At 41.5% G+C, this 24,924-nt stretch overlaps 1 protein-coding gene across 1 annotated transcript in view; it reads left to right on the forward strand.

The window, feature by feature from the left end:
• Nucleotides 1-24,924, forward strand: part of LOC139719238 (FAS-associated factor 1-like) — a 41,761-nt gene that overhangs the window by 10,883 nt on the left and 5,954 nt on the right. Inside the window, exons 4-12 of the mRNA XM_071630667.1 lie at nt 11,216-11,313; nt 11,878-11,990; nt 13,012-13,204; nt 15,337-15,429; nt 18,102-18,228; nt 20,243-20,388; nt 22,066-22,220; nt 23,721-23,857; nt 24,405-24,493. Of these exons, the coding sequence (XP_071486768.1) occupies nt 11,216-11,313; nt 11,878-11,990; nt 13,012-13,204; nt 15,337-15,429; nt 18,102-18,228; nt 20,243-20,388; nt 22,066-22,220; nt 23,721-23,857; nt 24,405-24,493 (1,151 nt within the window). The remainder of the gene's footprint in view (nt 1-11,215; nt 11,314-11,877; nt 11,991-13,011; nt 13,205-15,336; nt 15,430-18,101; nt 18,229-20,242; nt 20,389-22,065; nt 22,221-23,720; nt 23,858-24,404; nt 24,494-24,924) is intronic.

Genomic DNA, 24,924 nt, shown 5'->3' on the forward strand with positions numbered 1-24,924 from the left:
ATGTATTCAGTTTTTTGGAGAAGTAGCTAACTGGTCGTTCAGTGCCTTCTTCATCTTCTTGGAGCAAAACCGCTCCCACTCCTACATCGCTAGCATCTATTGCCACCTTGAATGGCTTTGCGAAGTCAGGAGCTGCCAAAACAGGCTCATTAGCAAGGACTGCCTTTAGTTTCTCGAAGGCTCTTTGACACTCATCAGTCCAGGTGTACTTTGCCTTGCCCTTCAGCAGGTTTGTTAGGGGGGTGACTACAGTGCTGAAATTCGGTACAAATTTCCTGTAGAAACCAGCCATGCCCAGAAATCTGAGCAACTCCTTCTTGGATTGGGGGATGGGAAAGCCTAGTATAGCCTCTACCTTGGCTTCTCTTGGCAATACTTGTCCCTGACCGACTACATGCCCGAGATACACCACTTTGGCCTTCGCAAATTCACTCTTTGCCAGATTAATCACCAATCCGGCCTCCTTGAGTCGATCGAAAAGTTGCCGCAAGTGTGTAATGTGCTCCTCCCACGTGTCACTGTACACTAGGATGTCATCAATGTATACTACACAGTGGTCAAGTCCGGCAATGATTTGGTTTGTCAGCCGTTGGAAGGTGGCCGGAGCATTTTTCATGCCAAATGGCATTACTTTGCATTGGAACAAGCCATCTGGTGTAGCAAAGGCAGAAATCTCTCTGGCTTTGTCGGTCAAGGGCACTTGCCAGTATCCCTTTAGAAGGTCTATTTTACTGACATATGCAGAATTTCCGACCCTGTCAATGCAGTCTTCTAGTCTGGGAATGGGGAAAGAGTCTGTTTTCGTCACGGCATTCACCTTTCTGTAATCAATACAGAATCTTTGAGACCCATCCGGTTTGGGCACCATGACGATTGGGGAGCTCCAACTGCTTTTACTCGGTTCTATTATGTCATTGTCTAGCATGTATTGAACCTCTTCCCTTACTTTTTGCAATTTGCTCGGGTTTAGTCTGTAAGGGTTCTGCTTGATAGGGTCAACATCTCCTACATCAACATCATGTACAGCCAGAGGGGTGCAGCCTGGTTTGTCTTTACACAGTTCTTTGTTCTCATGTAACAGACTAGTCACATCTTTCCTCTGATTTTCAGGTAGGTAGTTCAGTGCCTCATCTACTTTCCCTAACATCTCTGAGTTAGACAACCTGGCACTAGAGGGCTCACTTCCATGCTCGTCTTGAGCTTCTCCCTCTTCCTCTACTTCCTCTTCTACCACCTGAGCTACGCCTACCGGCTGACTAGCCTTTCTCTCATAGTACTCTTTCAGCATGTTTACATGACACACCCTCTGATCTTTGCGTCTGTCTGGCGTACTGATCACATAGTTCACATCATTGAGTTTCTTTTTGACATAGTACGGGCCACTGAACTTGGCTTTCAGTGGTTCACCTTGTATGGGCAGCAGTACAAGAACTTTGTCACCTGGGTTGAAAGTTCGGGCTTTGGCATTTTTGTCTGCCTTTCTCTTCATAGAGTCTTGTGACACTTTCAAGTGTTCCCTAGCTACCTCACAAGCCTTTGAAAGCCTTTCACGAAACTTTGACACGTAGTCAAGTAGGTGGACCTCATCATCCTCCGTCATGAATTTCTCTTTGATGAGCTTCAGTGGGCCCCTGACTTCATGACCGTACACCAACTCAAATGGGCTGAAACCCGTCGACTCATTTGGGGAGTCCCTTGTTGCGAAGAGCAGGAAAGGGATGCCCTTATCCCAATCCTCTGGATACTCCTCACAAAACGCCCTAATCATTGTCTTTAGGGTCTGGTGGTAGCGCTCCAACGCACCTTGGGACTGGGGATGATAAGCTGACGACTTCAGCTGCTTCACACCCAAACGATACATCACCTCTTGAAATATGCCTGACATGAAATTTGACCCTTGGTCAGACTGCACTTCCTTGGGCAACCCATACCTAGTGAAAAACTGCACTAGAGCATCTACCACAGTCTTAGCAGTGATATTTCGCAATGGGATAGCCTCTGGAAACCGTGTAGACATATCCATGATTGTCAAGAGGTACTTATGACCCGACCTAGTCCTATGCAAAGGTCCAACACAGTCAACTAGAACCCGACTGAATGGTTCTTCAAACGCAGGTATCGGAATCAATGGCGCCGGCTTCACTGAATGCTGTGGTTTACCAGCCACCTGACATGTGTGACAAGTCTTACAAAACTCAGCCACATCCACATTCAACCCCGGCCAATAGAAATGCCTCATGATCCGATCCTTTGTCTTTCTGACGCCTAAATGGCCGCCAACAGGTAACTCGTGAGCAATCCTCAAGATCTCACCGCGGTAACTAGGAGGGACAACAACTTGACGGACCACCGTCCAATCCTCATCAGCTGGCCTATGGGGAGGTCTCCACTTCCTCATCAAAATGCCATCTTTGACATAATAGCACTCAGGGACCTTTTCAGCCTCAGCCTCAGAACACGCCGTCTGAGACAAGCCTTTCAACTCAGAGTCTGCCTGCTGTGCTTCAACCAAGGAAGACTTGCTAAACAGCCCATCACTGTTAGCCTCGGAGCCTAATACAGCAACCCCATCATTCAAATCCTTGAAAAAGGTTTCTGCCAACCAAACACCGGAATTCTCCTCCACATCAACAGAATCCGCATCATCTTGAACAGCTCTACGAGCCTGAGACCTAGTCACAACACAATCTGGGAAAATCCCAGGAAACTCCTCCTGCAACTGCTCAGTTTCAGCAACCACCACTGGTTTATCCGAAACAACTGGAGACACAACCACCTTGTCCCCAGCCAAGTCATTCCCCAACAAAAAGTCAATGCCTGCCATGGGCAACTCAGGAACAACTCCAACAGTGACAGGACCAGAAACTAGGTCACACTTCAAATCCACTCTATACAGTGGCACTGACATATAACTGCCATCAACAGTCTGAATCAAGACTTTTGCATTCACTGCACTATCTGGTGGAAAAGTCATACCACCATCCACCATCAACGACTGAGAGGCCCCCGTATCCCGCAGGATGACTACTGGCTTACCTGCCTCACCAGAAGTACATGGGGTCACCTCACCATCAAACAAAAAGCTACGATAGCTCTCATCCACCTGCTTCAGCCTATCTTTGAATTTGGGAGATTGACTTTCAATGGCCTGTGTTTCACTGAACGGGACACTGTTTTCGGGTAGGACACTTTTTGACATAACAAATCCCAAGTCCTTCTTTGTTTTGTTTTGCAACTTCCAACACTGTGACTTTACATGCCCTGTCTTGTTACAGTGAAAACATTTGATGACATTTGCACTTGTACTGGACCCTTTGTCAGATTGAGGCTTTGGTGCCGATGAAGTTTCAGAACTCGTGCCTTTTTCAGAACCAGCATTCTTTGGATTGCTCGACTGATTTTTGTCTCTCTTATTTCCAGAGAAATTCCTGAAAGGTGGTCTGTTGTCATTTCTGTGGGTCAGCTCATACTCATCAGCCATCAAGGCTGCTTTATGCAAACTTGTCACTTTGTGATCATCCAAATGTGACCTCACACTGAAAGCAACACTCTTTTTGAATTCTTCCAAGAGAACAACCTCACGTAGGTTATCAAAGTCCTGATCCACTTTCAGGGACCTGTACCACCTATCAAACATCATTTCTTTTTCACGAGCAAACTCAACATGTGTCTGGCCTGGTTTGCGGTACGAATTTCTGAATTTGTGTCTGTACGCCTCTGGCACCAACTCATAAGCATTCAACACTGCTTTCTTGACTGTAGCATAGTCACGTGATTGCTCTTCAGAGAGAGATGAGTACACATCAGCTGCTTTGCCGACAAACACACTTTGAAGGAGCAAGGGCCAAAATTCCTGTGGCCAGTTCAAGCTGTTAGCCACCTTCTGAAATGACACAAAATATGCATCAACTCTGTTTTCCTCAAACTTTGGCACCAATCGAATGTTCTTGGCCAAATCAAATTCAGGGGGAGCCCTTTCACGATTTCCAACAGTCTGTGCATGAGTCAATTCCATCTCACGCAACTTCATTTGCTGCTCCATTTCGAATTTCCTCATTTCCATTTCTCTTTGTTCTCTTTCCCTCTCTCTTTCCATTTCTCTTTGTTTTTCCTTTTCCTTCATTTCCATTTCTAGTCTCATCTTCTCTTTCTCCAGTTCCAATCTAGCAAGCTCAAGCCGTGTTTGATCTGAAATTTGAGCTTGATCTGGAATGTTGATTTCTTCTTTGAGCTCCATGTGACCAGCTACTAAGTCAAGAATCTCTGCCTTTCTTACACCTTGTGGAACATCAACATTTAAATGCTGTGCAACAGCGGTCAAATCACATTTGCGTAACCTTTGCAAATCTTTGAGGGACAAATCTGTCCTCTGAACAAATGCCTGAACATCCATTGTACTGATTGACATTGTCACAATGTATTACACACAATATACAATTGAACAATCAACTCAACCGGTATTTTGTCTGTACTAATATTCTGGATTCCGGAACGTTCCAAATTCTAAGTTTTGGCTTAAATTCACTTCTCGGACACAAGCCCCCAATTTTGTTACGACCAAAATCACTCCGAGAATGATCGCACAAAAGAAACAATCAACTGATGTTCAGGCGGTTTATTAACAGTGATATTGTAGGTACAGACTGGTAATCGGTTTCACATCAGTACAATAATGATCAATAGAAACAAATATAAGTCAGTAATGGAATCACTTACGTACGCATTACACGCAATATCCCTGGAAATGTCCAAATACGATGCTCGATGCACAAACGAATGATCCGCGATGCACCGATGAATGATTCCTCTGACGTAACTCCAGAGGCACAGGTTACGATAGTCCACGGTATAGATCTGGGGTAAAATCCACGATATACGTCCACGGCGAAACGTGCAGAGTCCAAATGTTGTGACGACCACGTCCAGTTGATGCGTTGAATGATGATTCACTTAATATTGTCCAGCTAGGAATCCAGCCCGTCACCGCTTTTCCGTAGCAATGTCCTTTGACATAAAAATGGTGTCTATCCCCAATGAAGGCAAATTAATTATCTGCAGGCAAAATGTCACCCAGGCCTTATCTCCACAAACATAACAGGTCAGCAGGTAACACAGGACTGACTATAACAAGTCGCTTCAGAGCCAGAAGTGACGTAACTCTCAGAGCAGAGGTGTTGGGTACTCTGCCTACTGCAGAATTTCTCTGGCTTATATACTATCCATTCACCCCCTTCTAGCACATTCTATAACTCTCTCCAACCTACTAGCCAGTCCAAGTTCCAGGAAACCTGGATGACTCACTGCCTAACTATGTACAAAACATCATTACCAAGAATAACTACCAATCACATTGGGCTACAGGGACAGTGCCTCACTCAGCCAAATATGTTAGCACTTCCCAGAACCTTCTGGAATGGGTGAAATCATTCTAAATTGAGTGAGCTATAATGTATTTCCTGTTACATGCATGTACTGTATAGCTACATTGTATAGCACCTAGAAAATTCTCCACTGATCTGGTCAGCCTGTATGTACTATATCTATACCACATAGAATGTTCTCCATTAATCTAGTCAACCTGTGTACATACACATTAAAACAGCCAGGCATACAGTACATCATACATGTACGTGTACATAACTACTAGTGTGTACATTTGTGACATTGTCACAATGTATTACACACAATATACAATTGAACAATCAACTCAACCGGTATTTTGTCTGTACTAATATTCTGGATTCCGGAACGTTCCAAATTCTAAGTTTTGGCTTAAATTCACTTCTCGGACACAAGCCCCCAATTTTGTTACGACCAAAATCACTCCGAGAATGATCGCACAAAAGAAACAATCAACTGATGTTCAGGCGGTTTATTAACAGTAATATTGTGGGTACAGACTGGTAATCGGCGTCATATCAGTACAACAATGATCAATAGAAACAATTACAAATCGGTAATGGGATCACTTACATGCATCCAAACTATCACAAAGTCGCTACAGTTCCCTGGTAGTGTCCAGATATGATGTTCGATGTACAAATGAATGATCCGCGATGCACCGATGAATGATTCCTGCGACGTAAATCCAGAGGCACAGGTTACAATAGTCCACGGTGTAGATCCGGGGTAAAATCCATGATATACGTCCACGGCGAAACGTGCAGAGTCCAAATGTTGTGACGACCACGTCCAGTTGATGCGTTGAATGATGATTCACTTTATATTGTCCAGCTAGGAATCCAGCCCGTCACAGCTTTTCCGTAGCAATGTCCATTGACATTAAAATATGGAGTCCAATGAAGGCACATTAATTCTCTGCAGGCAAAATGTCTCCCAGGCCAAGTATCTCCACAAACATTACAGGTCAGCAGGTAACACAGGACTGACTATAACAAGTCGCTTCAGAGCCAGAAGTGACGTAACTCTCAGAGCAGAGGTGTTGGGTACTCTTTCAGCATGTTTATGTGACACACCCTCTGATCTTTTCGTCTGTCTGGCGTACTGATCACATAGTTCACATCATTAAGTTTCTTTTTGACACAGTACGGGCCACTGAACTTGGCTTTCAGTGGTTCACCTTGTATGGGCAGCAGTACAAGAACTTTGTCACCTGGGTTGAAAGTTCGGGCTTTGGCATTTTTGTCTGCCTTTCTCTTCATAGAGTCTTGTGACACTTTCAAGTGTTCCCTAGCTACCTCACAAGCCTTTGAAAGCCTTTCACGAAACTTTGACACATAGTCAAGTAGGTGGACCTCATCATCCTCAGTCATGAATTTCTCTTTGATGAGCTTCAGTGGGCCCCTGACTTCATGACCGTACACCAACTCAAATGGGCTGAAACCCGTCGACTCATTTGGGGAGTCCCTCGTTGCGAACAGCAGGAAAGGGATGCCCTTATCCCAATCCTCGGGATACTCCTCACAAAATGCCCTAATCATTGTCTTTAGGGTCTGGTGGTAGCGCTCCAACGCACCTTGGGATTGGGGATGATAAGCTGACGACTTCAGCTGCTTCACACCCAAACGATACATCACCTCTTGAAATATGCCTGACATGAAATTTGACCCTTGGTCAGACTGCACTTCCTTGGGCAACCCATACCTAGTGAAAAACTGCACTAGAGCATCTACCACAGTCTTAGCAGTGATATTTCGCAATGGGATAGCCTCTGGAAACCGTGTGGACATATCCATGATTGTCAAGAGGTACTTGTGACCCGACCTAGTCCTAGGCAAAGGTCCAACACAGTCGACTAGAACCCGACTGAATGGTTCTTCAAACGCAGGTATCGGAATCAATGGCGCCGGCTTCACTGAATGCTGTGGTTTACCAGCCACCTGACATGTGTGACAAGTCTTGCAAAACTCAGCCACATCCACATTCAACCCTGGCCAATAGAAATGCCTCATGATCCGATCCTTTGTCTTTCTGACGCCTAAATGGCCGCCAACTGGTAACTCGTGAGCAATCCTCAAGATCTCACCGCGGTAACTAGGAGGGACAACAACTTGATGGACCACCGTCCAATCCTCATCAGCTGGCCTATGGGGAGGTCTCCACTTCCTCATCAAAATGCCATCTTTGACATAATAGCACTCAGGGACCTTTTCAGCCTCAGCCTCAGAACATGCCGTCTGAGACAAGCCTTTCAACTCAGAGTCTGCCTGCTGTGCTTCAACCAAGGAAGACTTGCTAAACAGCCCATCACTGTTAGCCTTGGAGCCTAATACAGCAACCCCATCATTCAAATCCTTGAAAAAGGTTTCTGCCAACCAAACACCGGAATTCTCCTCCACATCAACAAAATCCGCATCATCTTGAACAGCTCTACGAGCCTGAGACCTAGTCACAACACAATCTGGGAAAATCCCAGGAAACTCCTCCTGCAACTGCTCAGTTTCAGCAACCACCACTGGTTTATCCGAAACAACTGGAGACGCAACCACCTTGTCCCCAGCCAAGTCATTCCCCAACAGGAAGTCAATGCCTGCCATGGGCAACTCAGGAACAACTCCAACAGTAACAGGACCGGAAACTAGGTCACACTTCAAATCCACTCTATACAGTGGCACTGACATATAACTGCCATCAACAGTCTGAATCAAGACTTTTGCATTTACTGCACTATCTGGTGGAAAAGTCATACCACCATCCACCATCAATGACTGAGAGGCCCCCGTATCCCGCAGGATGACCACTGGCTTACCTGCCTCACCAGAGGTACATGGGGTCACCTCACCATCAAACAAAAAGCTACGATAGCTCTCATCCACCTGCTTCAGCCTATCTTTGAATTTGGGAGATTGACTTTCAATGGCCTGTGTTTCACTGAACGGGACACTGTTTTCGGGTAGGACACTTTTTGACATAACAAATCCCAAGTCCTTCTTTGTTTTGTTTTGCAACTTCCAACACTGTGACTTTACATGCCCTGTCTTGTTACAGTGAAAACATTTGATGACATTTGCACTTGTACTGGACCCTTTGTCAGATTGAGGCTTTGGTGCCGATGAAGTTTCAGAACTCGTGCCTTTTTCAGAACCAGCATTCTTTGGACTGCTCGACTGATTTTTGTCTCTCTTATTTCCAGAGAAATTCCTGAAAGGTGGTCTGTTGTCATTTCTGTGGGTCAGCTCATACTCATCAGCCATCAAGGCTGCTTTATGCAAATTTGTCACTTTGTGATCATCCAAATGTGACCTCACACTGAAAGCAACACTCTTTTTGAATTCTTCCAAGAGAACAACCTCACGTAGGTTATCAAAGTCCTGATCCACTTTCAGGGACCTGTACCACCTATCGAACATCATTTCTTTTTCACGAGCAAACTCAACATGTGTCTGGCCTGGTTTGCGGTACGAATTTCTGAACTTGTGTCTGTACGCCTCTGGCACCAACTCATAAGCATTCAACACTGCTTTCTTGACTGTAGCATAGTCACGTGATTGCTCTTCAGAGAGAGAGGAGTACACATCGGCTGCTTTGCCGACAAACACACTTTGAAGGAGCAAGGGCCAAAATTCCTGTGGCCAGTTCAAACTGTTAGCCACCTTCTCAAATGACACAAAATATGCATCAACTCTGTTTTCTTCAAACTTTGGCACCAATCGAATGTTCTTGGCCAAATCAAATTCAAAGGGAGCCCTTTCACGATTTCCGACAGTCTGTGCATGAGTCAATTCCATCTCACGCAACTTCATTTGCTGCTCCATTTCGAATTTCCTCATTTCCATTTCTCTTTGTTTTTCCCTTTCCTTCATTTCCAGTTCTAGTCTCATCTTCTCTTTCTCCAGTTCTAATTCCCTTGCTCTTTCTCTCTCCTTTATTTCCAATTTAGCAAGCTCAAGCCGTGTCTGATCAGAAATTTGAGCTTGATCTGGAGTGTCAATTTCTTCTTTGAGCTCCATGTGACCAGCTACTAAGTCAAGAATCTCTGCCTTTCTTGCACCTTGTGGAACATCTACATTTAAATGCTGTGCAATAGCAGTCAAATCACATTTGCGTAACCTTTGCAAATCTTTGAGGGACAAATCTGTCCTCTGAACAAATGCCTGAACATCCATTGTACTGATTGACATTGTCACACTGTAATACACACAATATACAATTGAACAATCAATTCAACTGGTATTATGTCTGTACCAATATTCTAAGTTCCGGAACGTTCCAAATTCTAAATTTTGGCTTTAAATTCACTTCCCGGACAAGCCCCCAATCTGTTACGACCAAAATCACTCTGAGAATGATCGCACAAAAGAAACAATCAACTGATGTTCAGGCGGTTTATTAACAGTGATATTGTGGGTACAGACTGGTAATCGGCGTCACATCAATACAACAATGATCAATAGAAACAGTTATAAATCGGTAGTGGAATCACTTACACGTATTAAATAATCCTTTGAAAGTGTCCAAATACGATGTTCGATGCACAGACGAATGATCCTTGACGCAACGATGAATGATTCCTCCGACGTAACTCCAGAGGCGCAGGTTACGATAGTCCACGGTATAGATCCGGGGTAAAATCCACAATATATGTCCACGGCGAAACGTGCAGAGTCCAAACGTGACGACCACGTCCAGTTGATGCGTTGAATGATGATTCACTTAATATTGTCCAGCTAGGAATCCAGCCCGTCACAGCTTTTCCGTAGCAATGTCCATTGACACAAAAATGGTGTCTATCCCCAATGAAGACAAATTAATTATCTGCAGGCAAAATGTCTCCCAGGCCAAGTATCTCCACAAACATAACAGGTCAGCAGGTAACACAGGACTGACTATAACAAGTCGCTTCAGAGCCAGAAGTGACGTAACTCTCAGAGCAGAGGTGTTGGGTACTCTGCCTACTGCAGAATTTCTCTGGCTTATATACTATCCATTCACCCCCTTCTAGCACATTCTATAACTCTCTCCAACCTACTAGCCAGTCCAAGTTCCAGGAAACCTGGATGACTCACTGCCTAACTATGTACAAAACATCATTACCAAAATTAACTACCAATCACATTGGGCTACAGGGACAGTGCCTCACTCAGCCAAATATGTTAGCACTTCCCAGAACATTCTGGAAATGGGTGAAATCATTCTAGATTGAGTGAGCTATAATGTTTTTCCTATTCCATGCATGTATTGTATAGCTACATTGTATACCACCTAGAAAATTCTCCACTGATCTGGTCAGCCTGTATGTACTATATCTATACCACATAGAATGTTCTCCATTAATCTGGTCAACCTGTGTACATACACATTAAAACAGCCAGGCATACAGTACATCATACATGTATGTGTACATAACTACTAGTGTGTACATTTGTGACAGTATGTTATTTCACATTTCAAGCAAAAATTGGAGAAGCACGTGATGAAATCAACACAAACTTGATACAGTGGTATTAAGTATGATCAAAAGGTCCACTCATGTGGAGATGGCAAGAATCTTTTCAACTTCATATTTAATGTAAAATATGTTTTAGGGAGCTTTCACATAAACTTAAACTACAACTTATCAGTACAATTCAGCGATTGTGATTTTTAGGAAGTGGGAGGGGGCTGCGGAGACTAAAGCTGGAGGGTACTATTCAGATATGTAACTTTTACCTGTCTGTGAAGTCCTCTCCAAGGTCTTAATTTTGGATTTTTGCTTCTGTGGTTTTTTTTTTCTTGTTATTAATGATATTATTTTCATTTATTGTATTTTTGACAGATGACATAAAAGAGCTCCTCGCCAAGCAGCTGGACATGCCAAAGATAAACTTGTTTCTCTCCGGCTGGGATCCGCGTATAATGATGCCTAGCGACGAGGTGAGTGCTCCTTTGGTCCACGAGGGCGCTCCATAACTTGTTGGGCCAAATTCATTCTTAGTGAGAGTTTAGCCAATAGATATATTCATGATTGTTTTGAACAATGATGGTGATGATTATCATCATTAGAGTCGGCAATCATGACCATTTTGTCAGCATAAACATTATTGCTGGAATTATTTAGCATGTAGATAGAGATGCCAATGGTTACTCTTTTGGCAGTATTTTGTACCGTTGGTTGCCAAAAATATGTACTGCAGGTTTCATGGAAAGTACTAGTATTGTATTACAGTACTATACATGTCTATTGCAGGAAAGGTAAAAATATTGTATTCCCCTTTAAAGATGTGCCCTTCAGCCCTCGGAATACTACAATGCTGTTCACAAAGTTTGCATTTCTGTGTGAAGATTTACAATGATGATGACTTTACATGATCAAAATATATATGTGACTTTAAAGATCCATATTTAAGTTTAAATGTGTTATATTTATACGTATTGAGAAACAATTGGGTCTGTTGTATCATCATCAAATGTAACAATATCTCTTTCTCCCTCTTCCAGACAACTCTGTCAACACTACACCTACCTTCTGAAATCTCTCTAACCCTGAGCACGCCCAGGGTGGAGCCAGAGGAATCACTCCAGTTCTGCTCACAGTCATCAAACGGAGACGAGTACGTGTTCTGCCTCGTACCGACTCAAGTCTGTTTTTCCCTTTCCTCTGCTTTATGTATTCTCCCATGTACTGACTCGAGCTGGTTTTTCCCTTTGTGCACTGTATGCGTTCCTCCATGTACCAACTTCAGTCTATTTTTCCCCTGTCCTGTGCTGTCATATGGGAAGGAGTCAAAATAGATGAAGTGGAAAAAAACAGGCCAATCATAGCAAACGGAATTGAAATATATTCTAGATTTAGGTTGGCAAACCTGTAATCAGCGCTGCACACTAAACCATTTTTTTTCCCTATTGGTCAGACCTGTCTGTTGGACCAGTAGATACCCAGTTTTTCCGTATTGGTCTATTCCTGACAAATTTACTGGTGCGACAGGGATTTTAACTGGTTAGGGACCGTCGGACCAGTGCCATTGTGCAGCATTGCTGTGAGATAAACCATAGCTTTTCAAATGTCAGTTTTGATTGCAGAGTCATGCATCAAGAAAATGATTTCTAGTAATTTTTAGGAAGGCAGAGTGCTGGAGTGAGTGACACAGTGCATTTCGTTTCACATTTTGACACAGTGCTCAGATGATGTGCATTTTATAACATGTAGGAATTAACTGTATTCTATACTCTGTTGGGACCTCTGCTGTCGTGCATGGAATGATCAAGCATCCAAATGTTTTGTTCCCTGAAACATTCTGAAGGTTTTTTACATTATATTTACATGTTACATTGTTTACAAATTAGCATTATGCCTGAGAATGACACAGTGGTAGCCTATGAGTGCTGTAAAAGTTCAGCACAAAATCCATGTGTGTCGTGGTACCTTATGCTCTGTAAGTGAGAAGTGTCGAATCGCAAAATGTGCAAAGAGCTAATATCTTGCCACCTACTGTTATACAAATGGTAGTCATTGTAGAAAAATAAGTCTCCAGCATCAATCTATGTTGACATGATAATCGCTGTATAGATTTCACTGCTCCAATGTTAGAGTCTTTGTTACGGATGCGTGTCTTTGTGTTGTTTGTCGTGAAGGCTGTCCTTTGCAGAGCGACTCACGAGGCACTTCGAGCTAATTATCACTGACAGCGACGATGGCGACACGGTTTACAACCTCCGCTATGAGGGCTGCAAGACCATTGTTGATGTGAAGCAGGGAATCTTTGCACTGACCAATGTCCAGCCCAGGCATCAAGTGTGGACAGGGTGGCCCAAGGACACAGACACGGTATGGTCAATTAAAAAATTGTGAAATTGTAAAAACGTAAAATGATAGTGGATTGATGGGGACTGTAAAAGTGGATATTTTCGTGTGAGTTGTTTTTTCGTGCTGTTGGGTAAGAGGAGTTTTGGCACATTTTTAATTCCGCAGAATCAAAACACTCACGGAAGATATGACGTGCAAAAAATATTTGCGTTTATATTTTTGCGCTGTTTTCTGGTAGCGCAAAATGCGCAAAAATTTGCACGTTGCAAAAAATTTCCACTTTTATAGTAGATCAGTGTAGTATTGGTAGATGTGTTGATTGATTGGGTTTGATGATCAGTGAAGAGATTGACCGATAGACTTTGTAAAATTTGATTCAGAGATTGCTTGATAGAAAGGTGTGTAAAATTATTAAGACAAGTCATTCTTGACAGGGCACATACTGAACTTGTGAAAGATTTTCGTGACCATGATGTTTGGTTGGGTTTGTGCAGTTCTTTGTTTGTTACTGCGGAGTGGTTTACAAATCCTGTTTATTGCTTGAGCAGCCAGTGCAAAAGAAGAAGAAGAAGAAAACCTTTGCAGATCAAATGACAGGACACGGGGCAGGACAAATGGATAGTGGAGTTATTAGACACCATATCTCACTTTGCATAGTGGTTTCAAGTACTCTGTGTGTCTCCTTGTTTCACTCCTGTACGGCCTTGAGATGGCAAAACGATGTATGTCAAAAATTCCTGAAAATTTACCAAGTCATGTATTTCAGATTATTTTAGTATAATCCGACTCTTGATCAAATCTTCAATTCAGAACCCATTCTGTTACTGAGATATGACGCTCCCTCCCAGTCGGAATTGTTCACATTTTGTTGGCGAAACAATGTAAGCAGCTATACGCTTGCCCCTGCTCAACATAGGTCGTGCATGGGCTTGGCAAAACAACATACAATTGTATCTACATGCGATACATTGCTTTGTAGTAATAGGCTGCGTGCTGCACGCGGCTGCAGAAGCGCGCACATATTGGCATTGTTATACATTATATGCGCGCCAGTGATCGAGACTTACATTGTTTTGCCGGCAATACTAGTGTGGTTATGTTGAGATGGCAAAACAACATATATTTTGAATAAATGCACATACATCTAAAAATAAAGGGTCTAGTGAAATCAATTTGCATGCACTGTATTACTGATACTGTTTGTCCTTCTAGGGTAAGATATGAAGTTTTGTGCGAAAAATGAAAAACTGCTGTAGGTTTGCAAAACTTCAAACTCGATTTACTAGAAATGAGGTTGGATGTAGATACATTGTTTTGCCGTATCAATGGCAATAATAGTGTGGTTATGTTGAGATGGCAAAACAACATATGTTTTGAATAAATGCACATATTCTAAAAATAAAGGGTCTCGTGAAATCAATTTGCATGCACTGTATTACTGATACTGTTTGTCCTACTTGGGTAAGATATGAAGTTTTGTGCGAAAAATGAAAAACAGCTGTAAGTTTGCAAAACTTCAAACTCGATTTACTAGAAATGAGGTTGGATGTAGATACTTTGTTTTGCCATGTCAAGGCCGTGGAAAGGGAGCTTGTTTGAGTTTTGCTACTCTAGTATTGCACATTTTCTCATGTAGTACAAGGGATGGAAATCTGGTTGGTTTGATTCTTCCTGACTGGGCAAAGCCTCTTTGGTTTTACTCCTGTCTCAAAGTGTTTTTGATAAAGTTCATATGTGGAGTTCTATAAAAACCAGAAATTAACTTGTGCGTAAAACTTTCTTGAATTTCACGAGTTGCCAAGATTGGCGAAAGTAATATGCTTTTTAACGGTTTTGTCCACACAGTGCATTGAATGCCAGTGGCAATTCAATAAAGATTCATGCTGCGAAAATGGCCTTCAGGTCCAATTGGTGGAAGTTTCTTGCCGTGAAAGTTTCTGGTTTTACACACTTTCTCAAATATTTTACCAAGTGTGTTGAGAATGAGCAGCTGTGATGGTGAATATTGTCCATTAATGTAGGCCGAGATTTTAATCCAATGACAGGTAAGCATCCATTCTGCTGTCATTTCTTATTAAAAGAATTAGCAATGATCTCCTTAAATAATGTCCAAGTGATGAGATGTTTCCATGTTTTTGATCTCCTGTCGACAGATGACGTTAGCAGCCTCGGGTATAGACTTCCCAAAGCACAGACTGTCTTTCCAGAGGCTGGGTATAGATCAGCCTCATAATAGCTCATCGCAGGTGAGTTAATCTCTTTTCATCCAATTTATTTGCTTTATTTACCTCATTTGACAAATCCTTGATTTTGTTTGGTTGAAATTGGGAGCAGTAACAATTGCCCTCAGCCCTGTACAGTGCACTCCCGTTATAACAAACACAGCTATAATGAAGCTCCGGTTACAGTGAAGTATCATAGGCTCCATCATTATCAGCTCTGTGTTCTTTATTGGTTATTTGTTCGGTTATAACGAAACTTCGATATAATGAAAGAAAACTGCCGGTCCCGAGCACTTCGTTATAACGGGAGTCCACTGTAGTACCGAACCATCCTCGTTCAGTGCATTGCAATATGTATGTACGTACACTATAAATGCTTGGCTTCCATAGCGTGGGGCAATAACATTAACAGTGCTCCCAAAAACAGTCCATATCTGTATATGCTGTATACTGGTACTGCCATAGAGTGTTCCTTGTTTCTATTCGCTCAACTTTTGCTAATTGAATTAATATTTGCAAAGTTACAGTTCAGGTCCACGTCAATGGTCAAACTGATTTTGGTATTATGATTAGTGTGTAGAGTAATATCAGACACACACACATACACGCACTTCTGAAGGTGATCTAAGATTAAAAAGCTATGGAATTCTGAAGTTTGACTTGTTTTTACCGTAGGTGAAATTGATCAGACAAATTATATGTAAGAAAACATATGATTTATGCACCTACCTGAGCATTTGCTTTTTTACAGCAGAATTAGTATTTATATATGCTAATTAGCATCAGCAAGCACCCTGGATGCCATGTAAATCAACCTACAAACTGTAGTTCAAAAACATCAAAGCTGCTATGTCATGATATATCACTGCAAAATGATTTGAAAAGCTAATGAGAAAAACTGGATGACATTACCATTCACCAGACAATGGGCCGAATGCATAAAAGCTAGCAATTGCTTGTGCTGGCATTTTACTTGGATCTGTATGCATAAAAACAAGCAATTGCTTGCGAGTAAAAGTTTTTGCAAGCAAGCACAAGCAATCACTTGCAAGCAATTGCTAGTTGTATGCATTCGGCCCAAAGACTTGGACAGAGTTAGATGGACTCACACCCAGTTAAATTGTTCAGACTGACTCTTCCCCATGCAGGTGTTTGAGCTCAAGGTACAGGTTGTGATTGGACCTATGCAATGCTTGTTGACTTGTGTTAATTTATAGTGCCCTGACCATCACTTCTGTGCCTAAAAGAATATCTGAATATGTGCCATATATTTTATGAGAATTGTTTTGCTATTTTTCTGCAGAATACGTAGATCCAACCACAAAAAAGCTTACCAAGATTACCAATAACTTCATTTGTCAATCACTGCTGAATTACTAATATGTGTAATAATACAGACAAAGGAGTGTACCTTCCCTTAAACTGAGTGTATAGCACGTTTCCATACAATGTCTTTTGATAATCATATTAATAGTGTGGCATATATGCAAATGTATTGTGCATTTCATGCAAGTGATGATCAAGGTATTTTCACTTATCACAATTAAAAATGCATTTACATTGCATAAGTCCTTCTTAACCCATATCGGGCCAACGCACCTGTGTAAACAAACACCACAGTGGCCCAGCATCGCTTGCACACACATGCTGACAAGCAGACAACCCTCCAAACAATCGCTTTTCATTAGCAAGCACTGAACAAAACATAGACAAGTTATATATCATTTGAAAGAGGAAAATATTCCCTTTAATATGATATATGATATGCTGCCATTCTGTGCACAGAGCAGTCACATTACTCAGCAGAAGTGAAGTACAGTAATCCAAAAGTTACGAAATCATTTTGTTTGTTTGCTTTCATTCATGGATTAAGAATAGCAAATGGTGTTATTTTACACATCCAGTACCGCAAATAAAGTGATGAGAGTGTCAGCTTTCTGGACATATAAATGTCATGACCATTGATACAATAATTGCAGGTTTATGTTTATGTTTATGACGATGAAGCCATTGCGAGTGCACGGGAAATTGATCGTATAATGTGTGAATAATGTTTGTTAATAATTGTGTAAATTTGTGAATAATTGTTGAAGCATGGACCATAGGGTCCATGGTTGAAGCGAAACTCATCACGATAGATAGATCTACAGCATTTCAGTTTCGATTGTATTATATTTTAGTCGTACATACGTGTGGATGTATATATCAGACTGTTATCACAGTCACATCATCACCCGGCAAGTGTTGAAACCTCTGCAAAAACTGCGGCAGAAAATCCAAAATCGAGCACTCTGTACAGCTGTTGATAGCACCCAGTGACGCTTCGTGGTTACGTCGCGTTATTCCATGTAGACACACATTTTTTTGATGATTTTTACAATTTTTTAGGCGTTCGACTGACAAAGCTTTCTTGATCTATCGCACACAGTGTTGCAAAGCATTCTGGGATATGTTGTCAAAGGTTAGAAGGTGAAAAAACTTTGGAATGACATCGTTCATATGTCATTTCATTCACTACAGGATATTCCGTATGTGGCCTCTGCGGCATTTGGACGAACTACGGAATATCCCGTAGGTGGCCGGATATGGGTTAATTTTTCGAAAAGAAGGGGACGAGAGAGATAGATATCAAATGTATTACCCGTGATTCATTTTATTACTCATGCTGCTGAACTATCTTTCATGTTTGCATGCAGGCGGCGACCAGTGCCGGCAACGAGAGTAGCGATAGCGATGAATTTGAGGACGCTCACGAGATCATGGACCTCGACGACAGTGCAATGTTTGGCAGCGACAGTGCCTCACATAGATTTGAACCCCTATGTAAGTACAGTGAAACCTCCCCCAGCAGTAATCTGTCTATGACGGCCACCACAAAATCCCACCCCCTCCCCCCCCCCCCAAAAAAAAGAAGCCATGTTAGAGACCCAGTGCATAGCAACCACTTGACCGAAAGATCAGTCTGTATCTGTCCGTCGGGGAATGTTCCGCGGAGACTGCGTCTGGCTTCACGGATCCCCTCCGTATACAGACCGAAGTCAATGATTGCGGCTACTGTGTGGAGCAGTCGCGCACAGATCAAACGTTACGATAAACCAAATTTCAGACAGCTTTTTTACATTCAAACAAGTATGACATGACATGACACATTATGCAGCAATATTTGGGATAAATTTCTCACATTTTGCAATCGAAATACTCACATAACCTCGGTTATAATGCAGAAATTTTATCGATATCGCAACATCGCCGTTCGCGAGCAGTAAGTCGCCATTTTGAATCTGTAACAATTGCTAAGCCAATCACATGCGAGGTACGTGTTTTAATAAAACAAACACGTAGAAACTACCTCGCATGTGATTGGCTAATAGATTCATAGTGTATGTTTCTGCAGTTTGAATGTGACGACGCGACAGGCTGTGTTTTACGTTGAAAATTCTCCTAAAATATTGGATTATTCATTAATCTGGTGAGTGTAACGTATTCTTCAAAAAATAATTTCACCATACAAGCTTAAATTTGCCGACCTAGGGCCGTGAATTAGACGCAATCGAGAAGGGTGAGGTACCTCACCCAATTTTCCATAGAGACAGTGGTTAAGAACATCCACACAGCAATGGGTACTGCAACCTTCCGTCTGTCTACGGAGGACAACGTTAATGGCAAAATATAAAAGAGTCCTCCGGACAGACGGATCTTTCTGTCTAAGCAATCACCTGTCTAATATGAACAGTGGCCACCGATTTTGTGTCATTTTCGACTATATATGGCAGCCACAAACCCGTACAGAGCCACAATCAATCTCACACTCAACATTCAAAGTGATATTGTCCCTCAATGATGGTCCCTGGCTAATCTTGAAGCCTCTGTTTACCAAAGGGAGCAGTGATTAAAAAAAAAAGAAGAAAAAAGATGTTCGAGTTATCGCATTTGATGCATACGTATATAGTTCAGTTGTATCACAAAACATCCTACAATAAAAAATTCCACGATAAGGCCACAAATATAAGGAGATATCACTAATTCTCAACACAATACTTAACATTGACTGTACTGTTTTAATTTTTTTTCATTGATAGTTTCCATCTGTAACTGGATTGTTTCCATCCATAACTGACATTTTTGAAGCACCAAAGTTTGTTTGTTTGTTTGTTTGTTTTTTCACCTGCAAATGGTAAATAGTGGCTTTAAAGGGACTGTACAGTACTGGTTGAGGTGAGGATTCAGGTTTATAACATTCCTATGTGAGATAATGAGAATCCTCTTGTAAATGAAATATGAAAGAGCCTGTAATTTTAAAAAGGATTCAACATTTATTTGATGAAAATTGGTTTTCAAATGGCTGAGATATCAAAAAAAGTGATAATAATAAAAGGCAACAGGCCACGCCTTTTATTAGGATCTCTTTGTTTCACCTTGTTTTTGGATATCTCAGCCATTTCAAAACCGATTTGCTTCCCCTTAGAATTGCATGTTCTTTGACATCTCATAGAGTGGTTTCTGAATATCTCGCAAAATGTTAAAAGCTAAATCCTCACCTCAACCAGAACTGTACAGTCTCTTTAAAGTAATGAATGGATATGTGTATTTTGCATGCAGTAAGACTCATGTAAGTATGATATATTAAAGGTGCAAACATTTCTTTGTCACATTTTGTCCTCTGGAACTTATGCTAGTACTGGAAGGTAACACACCAGGCAGAAGAAAATCAAAATATTGCGAAAATCATCCCTTTCAACTAATTTCGACTTACATAAAGTTTCTTGTTTTACGGCATTTTATATGCAGCACATCATTAGATCTTCACTCTTTTTTCTCTCGCTTTTCACTCTTCTAGTATCGGATGACCTCGAAGACGTCACAGAGTCGTTAATACACTTTTCGCAAGAGTTCTCGGCGCGGTACGGCGACTTTCATCCAAGTTTCTACTTGGGTCCCCTAGAGGAGGCTATGAAGGAGGCATTCAGTGTGTCGGCGAAAGATGTGAGTTAACAGCGCTTTGCATTGACACCTCATCTGAATGCTATTCAGCCTTGAGATGGCAAAACAGTGTATGTCGAAAATTCATGAAAATTGACGTAGTCACATATTTCAGCTTGTTTTAATGTAATCTAACTCTTGACCAAATCTTTAAATCAGAACCCATTCCGTTACTGAGATATGACGCTCCCTCCCTTTAGAAATTGTTCAAATTTTGCTGGCAAAACAATGTAAGCTGTGAAACGCTTGCCCCTTCTCAAAACACAACAGGCATGGACTTGGCAAAACAATGTTCCTACATGCGATACATTGTTTCGCCATCTCCATGTTTAAACAGTAATAGACTGCTTGCCGCGTGCGACTGCAGAAGGGCACGCATATTGACATTGTAATACACTTTACGCGCCAGTGATCGAGACTTACATTGCTTTGCCGTATCAATGGCAATACTGTGGTTATGTTGAGTTGGCAAAACAATGTATGTTTTGATTAAAGGCAAATTATTCCGAAAATAAACGGTCAAATGAGATCAATTTGCATGCACTGTATTACTGGTAATGTTGGTCCTTCTAGGGTAAGATATGAAGTATTCTGCGAAAACAGAAAAGCAGCTCTAGGTTTGCAAAAACTTCAAACTCGATGTACTGGAAATGAGGTTGGACGTAGATACATTGTTTTGCAATCTCAAGGCCGTATTAGCCAGTTCATAGGTCATGGACACATTGGTACAAATGACCTTTCTTTTTCCCCAGTTGTTTAGACACTTCGCTCATTTCCAAAGCAGCATAATTCAGAAGCTTGCCCAAAGTAAAAATTTATAGAATTCATCAATATGGTCAAGCAATAAATGAAATTGCGTAGACCAGATGACCAGAATGGTCTGTCAATTAACACTTGGAGAAACATTATTTTGCATCAAATGTATTAGCAAACTTTTTCTGTTAATATTGCCTGATACCAGGCTTGCTGTCAGGTGATGTGCTGGCAAGCATCATTTGTAATAATTGCATGAGGAATCATGATATCACAGATGCTTATCTCGTGGAATTAAAACCCCAACATATCTGTTATTACACATGACATTTTTCTACTCATACGCATAGTGCAACTTGCTTATTTTACTGACACTCCAAGTCAGTTTGTCGTAGAATGAAACAAATCAATAACACTTGTAATGAGGGCATGCGTGGAAGCATCCAGTACTAATTGAAAACATGTGCAACTTTGAAATAATGCATGACTGGCCTTTAAAGGGATGGTATAGTATTGGTGGAGATAAGGATTGGGCTTTTAACTTTTTGCAAGATATCAAGAAACCACTTGTGTAATAGTACAGAGCATACCATTCTATGAGGAATTCAAAGTTTATTTGATGAAAGTCGGTTTTAGAATGGCTGAGACATCCAAAAACAAAGTGAAACAAAGTGATCAGAATAAAAGGTGGGTCCCACCTTTTATTCTGATTGTTCTGTTTTGGGTATCTTGGCCATTTCAAAACCAATTTTCTTCAAATAAATGGTGAATTCCTCTTAGAATTATATGCTTTTTCATTTTTCATGAGAGATTTCTCATTATCTCACCCCAAAATGGTAGAATCCTGAAGTTAGGTCTCAACCGAAACTATACGATCCCTTGAAGTGATTGCTCTAACTATGATCTTTTCTGCTGCTTCCTTGACAGAGAAGACTACTAGCTGTGTACGTCCACCACGACAAGAGTGTGCAGAGTAATGTGTTCTGTAGCCAGCTGCTATGCTCTGACAGTATAGTCTCGTTCCTCAGTCAGAACTTTGTCACGTGGGCGTGGGATGTCACCAGTCCAAAGAACAGAGAGAGGTGAACGCCCTGTCTGCATGTGTGTGCGTATGTGTGTTCATAGAACTGGTGACTGGATAATCCGTGATTGTGTCGTTGGAAAGTGCGACTGCTATCTCTTTGTCTGTCGATATGTGTTTTCTCAAATTTGGGGCCAGGCAGGGTTTGATGTCTTATGACATTTTGCTGGACAAGTCATGCATTGTTTGTAATTTCAATTTGACACATCGGGCCGGATGCATAAACGCTAGCAATTGCTTGTGCTAGCCTTTTACTCGAATCCGTATGCATAAAAACAAGCAATTGCTTGCGAGTGGAAGCTTTTGCTAGCAAGCACAAGCAATTGCTTGCTGCCCGCAAGCAGTTGCTTAGAGACCAAGCATTTGCTTAAAAACGTATGCATAAAACATACCTTTTGCTTGTTCTTGCTAGCAATTGCTTACGATTTTCCAAGCTCTGTAATATGAACTTGAGCTTTTTACTTAACTTGGATGTTCCCTTTTAAGTATCATTTTCACATTTATACATGAAAGACCACATTTGTGCAGGAGTCGTATAAATCTACAAGAAATTACTCTTTAGCAGTGTAAGAAACTTTTTCATTTCATCAACGGGAATGTCCAGTGGTCAGCACGCAAAATGTGATGAAAAACCGGTCGGATGTCTGACTTCGGTGGAGAGCAAGGAGACCTCTCTCCACGTGAGATCTGGCAGACCCGGGCTATCTCTTTAAGCAGTGATGGGAATCAGCCAGTACGTGTGTGTGCGTCTGTGTGGGCATTTATGAGTGCCATTTCATAGCTCTATTGCTATGTCAGGAAATGTTTCGCACACACACGCCCTTTCAAATACATGCTGTCACACTCGCCTTTGTTCTTGTGTTCCCACATGCGTGACGTCCCTTTTGTTGAAAACGCAAGCAATTGCTTGTGCGGGACAAGCAAAAGGTATGGGCACAAACAAAAGGTTATGTATATGGATTGAAGTAATTGCTTGAGCTAGACCTTTTGCTAGACGAGCTTGTGCTTGTGCTTGAAGCAGTTGCTTACAAGCAATTGCTTGTTTTATGCATTCGGCCCATTGGATATGACTATAGTAAAATGTTGAGCTCTAATAAGTTCTCTTTTGTTGTCATGTAAATGGCATGCCTCTTATACATATGCTGTTTAATTTGTTTGTTTATGTAAATTGAACCATATTTGCTAGTTGTTAGTGCGATATGAGGTATTTATATGATTGTTGATTCTGAATATATCCTGTGCACTTTGAAGGGGTGAAATTGTCTTATCTTTTTAAAAAGATTTTTGACATCCAAAATAAAAAAAAAAGAAAGAGGAAAAAAACAACATAAAGTCAACACTTTCATTCCGACCTACACAGTTCAAGTACTGTGTGAAACATAAAAGGAATATGCCAGATCATCCTCTGTTGTCCTTATAATGATGATGTCATATACTCCAGTGCTGAGGTCTAATACTGAAGTACTACCAATGGCTCCTTGTCGCAAATGTACTCCTGCAGATTACTACAGATGTGCACGAAGATATTCGGCAGTGTAACCGCGGCGACGCTGAAGAATTTGCAACAGGATAAATTTCCGCTACTCCTGCTAGTCATGAGGATACGCTTTAACACAGAAGTCTTTTCAGTATTACAAGGTGAGAGTTCTCAGCACGTCTGACTCCCTTCAGTCCCACGTGTATGAGATTAAGTGGGGGACACCAAAATTTGTATCGGGCAAGTTTTGACAGTGCTGGCTGACAGTGTTTGAAAGGTGAGATTTCTCAATGTAGCTATGCTACACAAGTGTGCCAAAAGCCAACTGATGCATATTAAAGTACAAACCTGCTGTAAAAGTGACAACCTTTTTGTGCGCAGTTTACGCCTTTAGCAGGAAAAAAGATTTATATATGATATACTAATCATAAGCCAGATATATTTGCTCTCCAATTTGCACTGATATCCTGCTGGGGAAAAATTTCACACCATGAAGTAATTCTTATTTGCTATTTCTCTCTCGAGGTATCAAGGCTTTTGGAAGCCTTAACAGAAAGTTGGAAATAATTTCTGCATTACAGGAGCAAATAAACTTACATGTACATGAATTTACCCTCTCTTGGTCGATTCTCAGTTTGTCTTTGCTTGTTATATCCCCCAAATGATGTGTAATCTACTATCGTCTATCTGTTTGTGTGTTTCTCCTAGGTAACCTGTCACTAGATGAGCTGATGACCAGTATGATCAGTGCCGTGGAAGTCTTCAGCCAGCAGCAACAGGTGGAAGTGGTCCAAGAGGTAAGGCAGGCTGACCGCAAGCATTCAGAGTACAGGGAAAGCCCCATTATAATGAGGTAGCTGGACCACGGTCCCAATTTGACCTTCGTATAACCAATACCTCATAAACGTACTGACAGAGACCAGCTGCCAATACATTAATGAAAAATCAAGTCTGCTAAGTCATCTCGTTGCAAGTGATACCTCCTCGTAAGCAAGCTCGTTATAAAGAAGTTTCCCTGTGAACGTAAAAATAAAGGTCACTATGAATGCGATGTTTGTAGTGATTCTTACTTGCGTGCCATAACCTTTGACCCATGCCAGCATCATCGCATGCTGGAGACTGTCTCTTTATGTCACATTCCCTCCCACAGTAAATTACAGTAAACAGTATTTGTTATTTTGTGTTTAAAAAAAAGAAAAGGACTTGCTGTCTTTCACCCATGGTGACT

The sequence above is a fragment of the Diadema antillarum genome, unplaced genomic scaffold (assembly GCF_040938485.1).
Source record: "Diadema antillarum isolate AM-2024a unplaced genomic scaffold, OU_Dant_1.0 scf00000107, whole genome shotgun sequence".
Lineage (NCBI taxonomy): Eukaryota > Metazoa > Echinodermata > Echinoidea > Diadematoida > Diadematidae > Diadema > Diadema antillarum.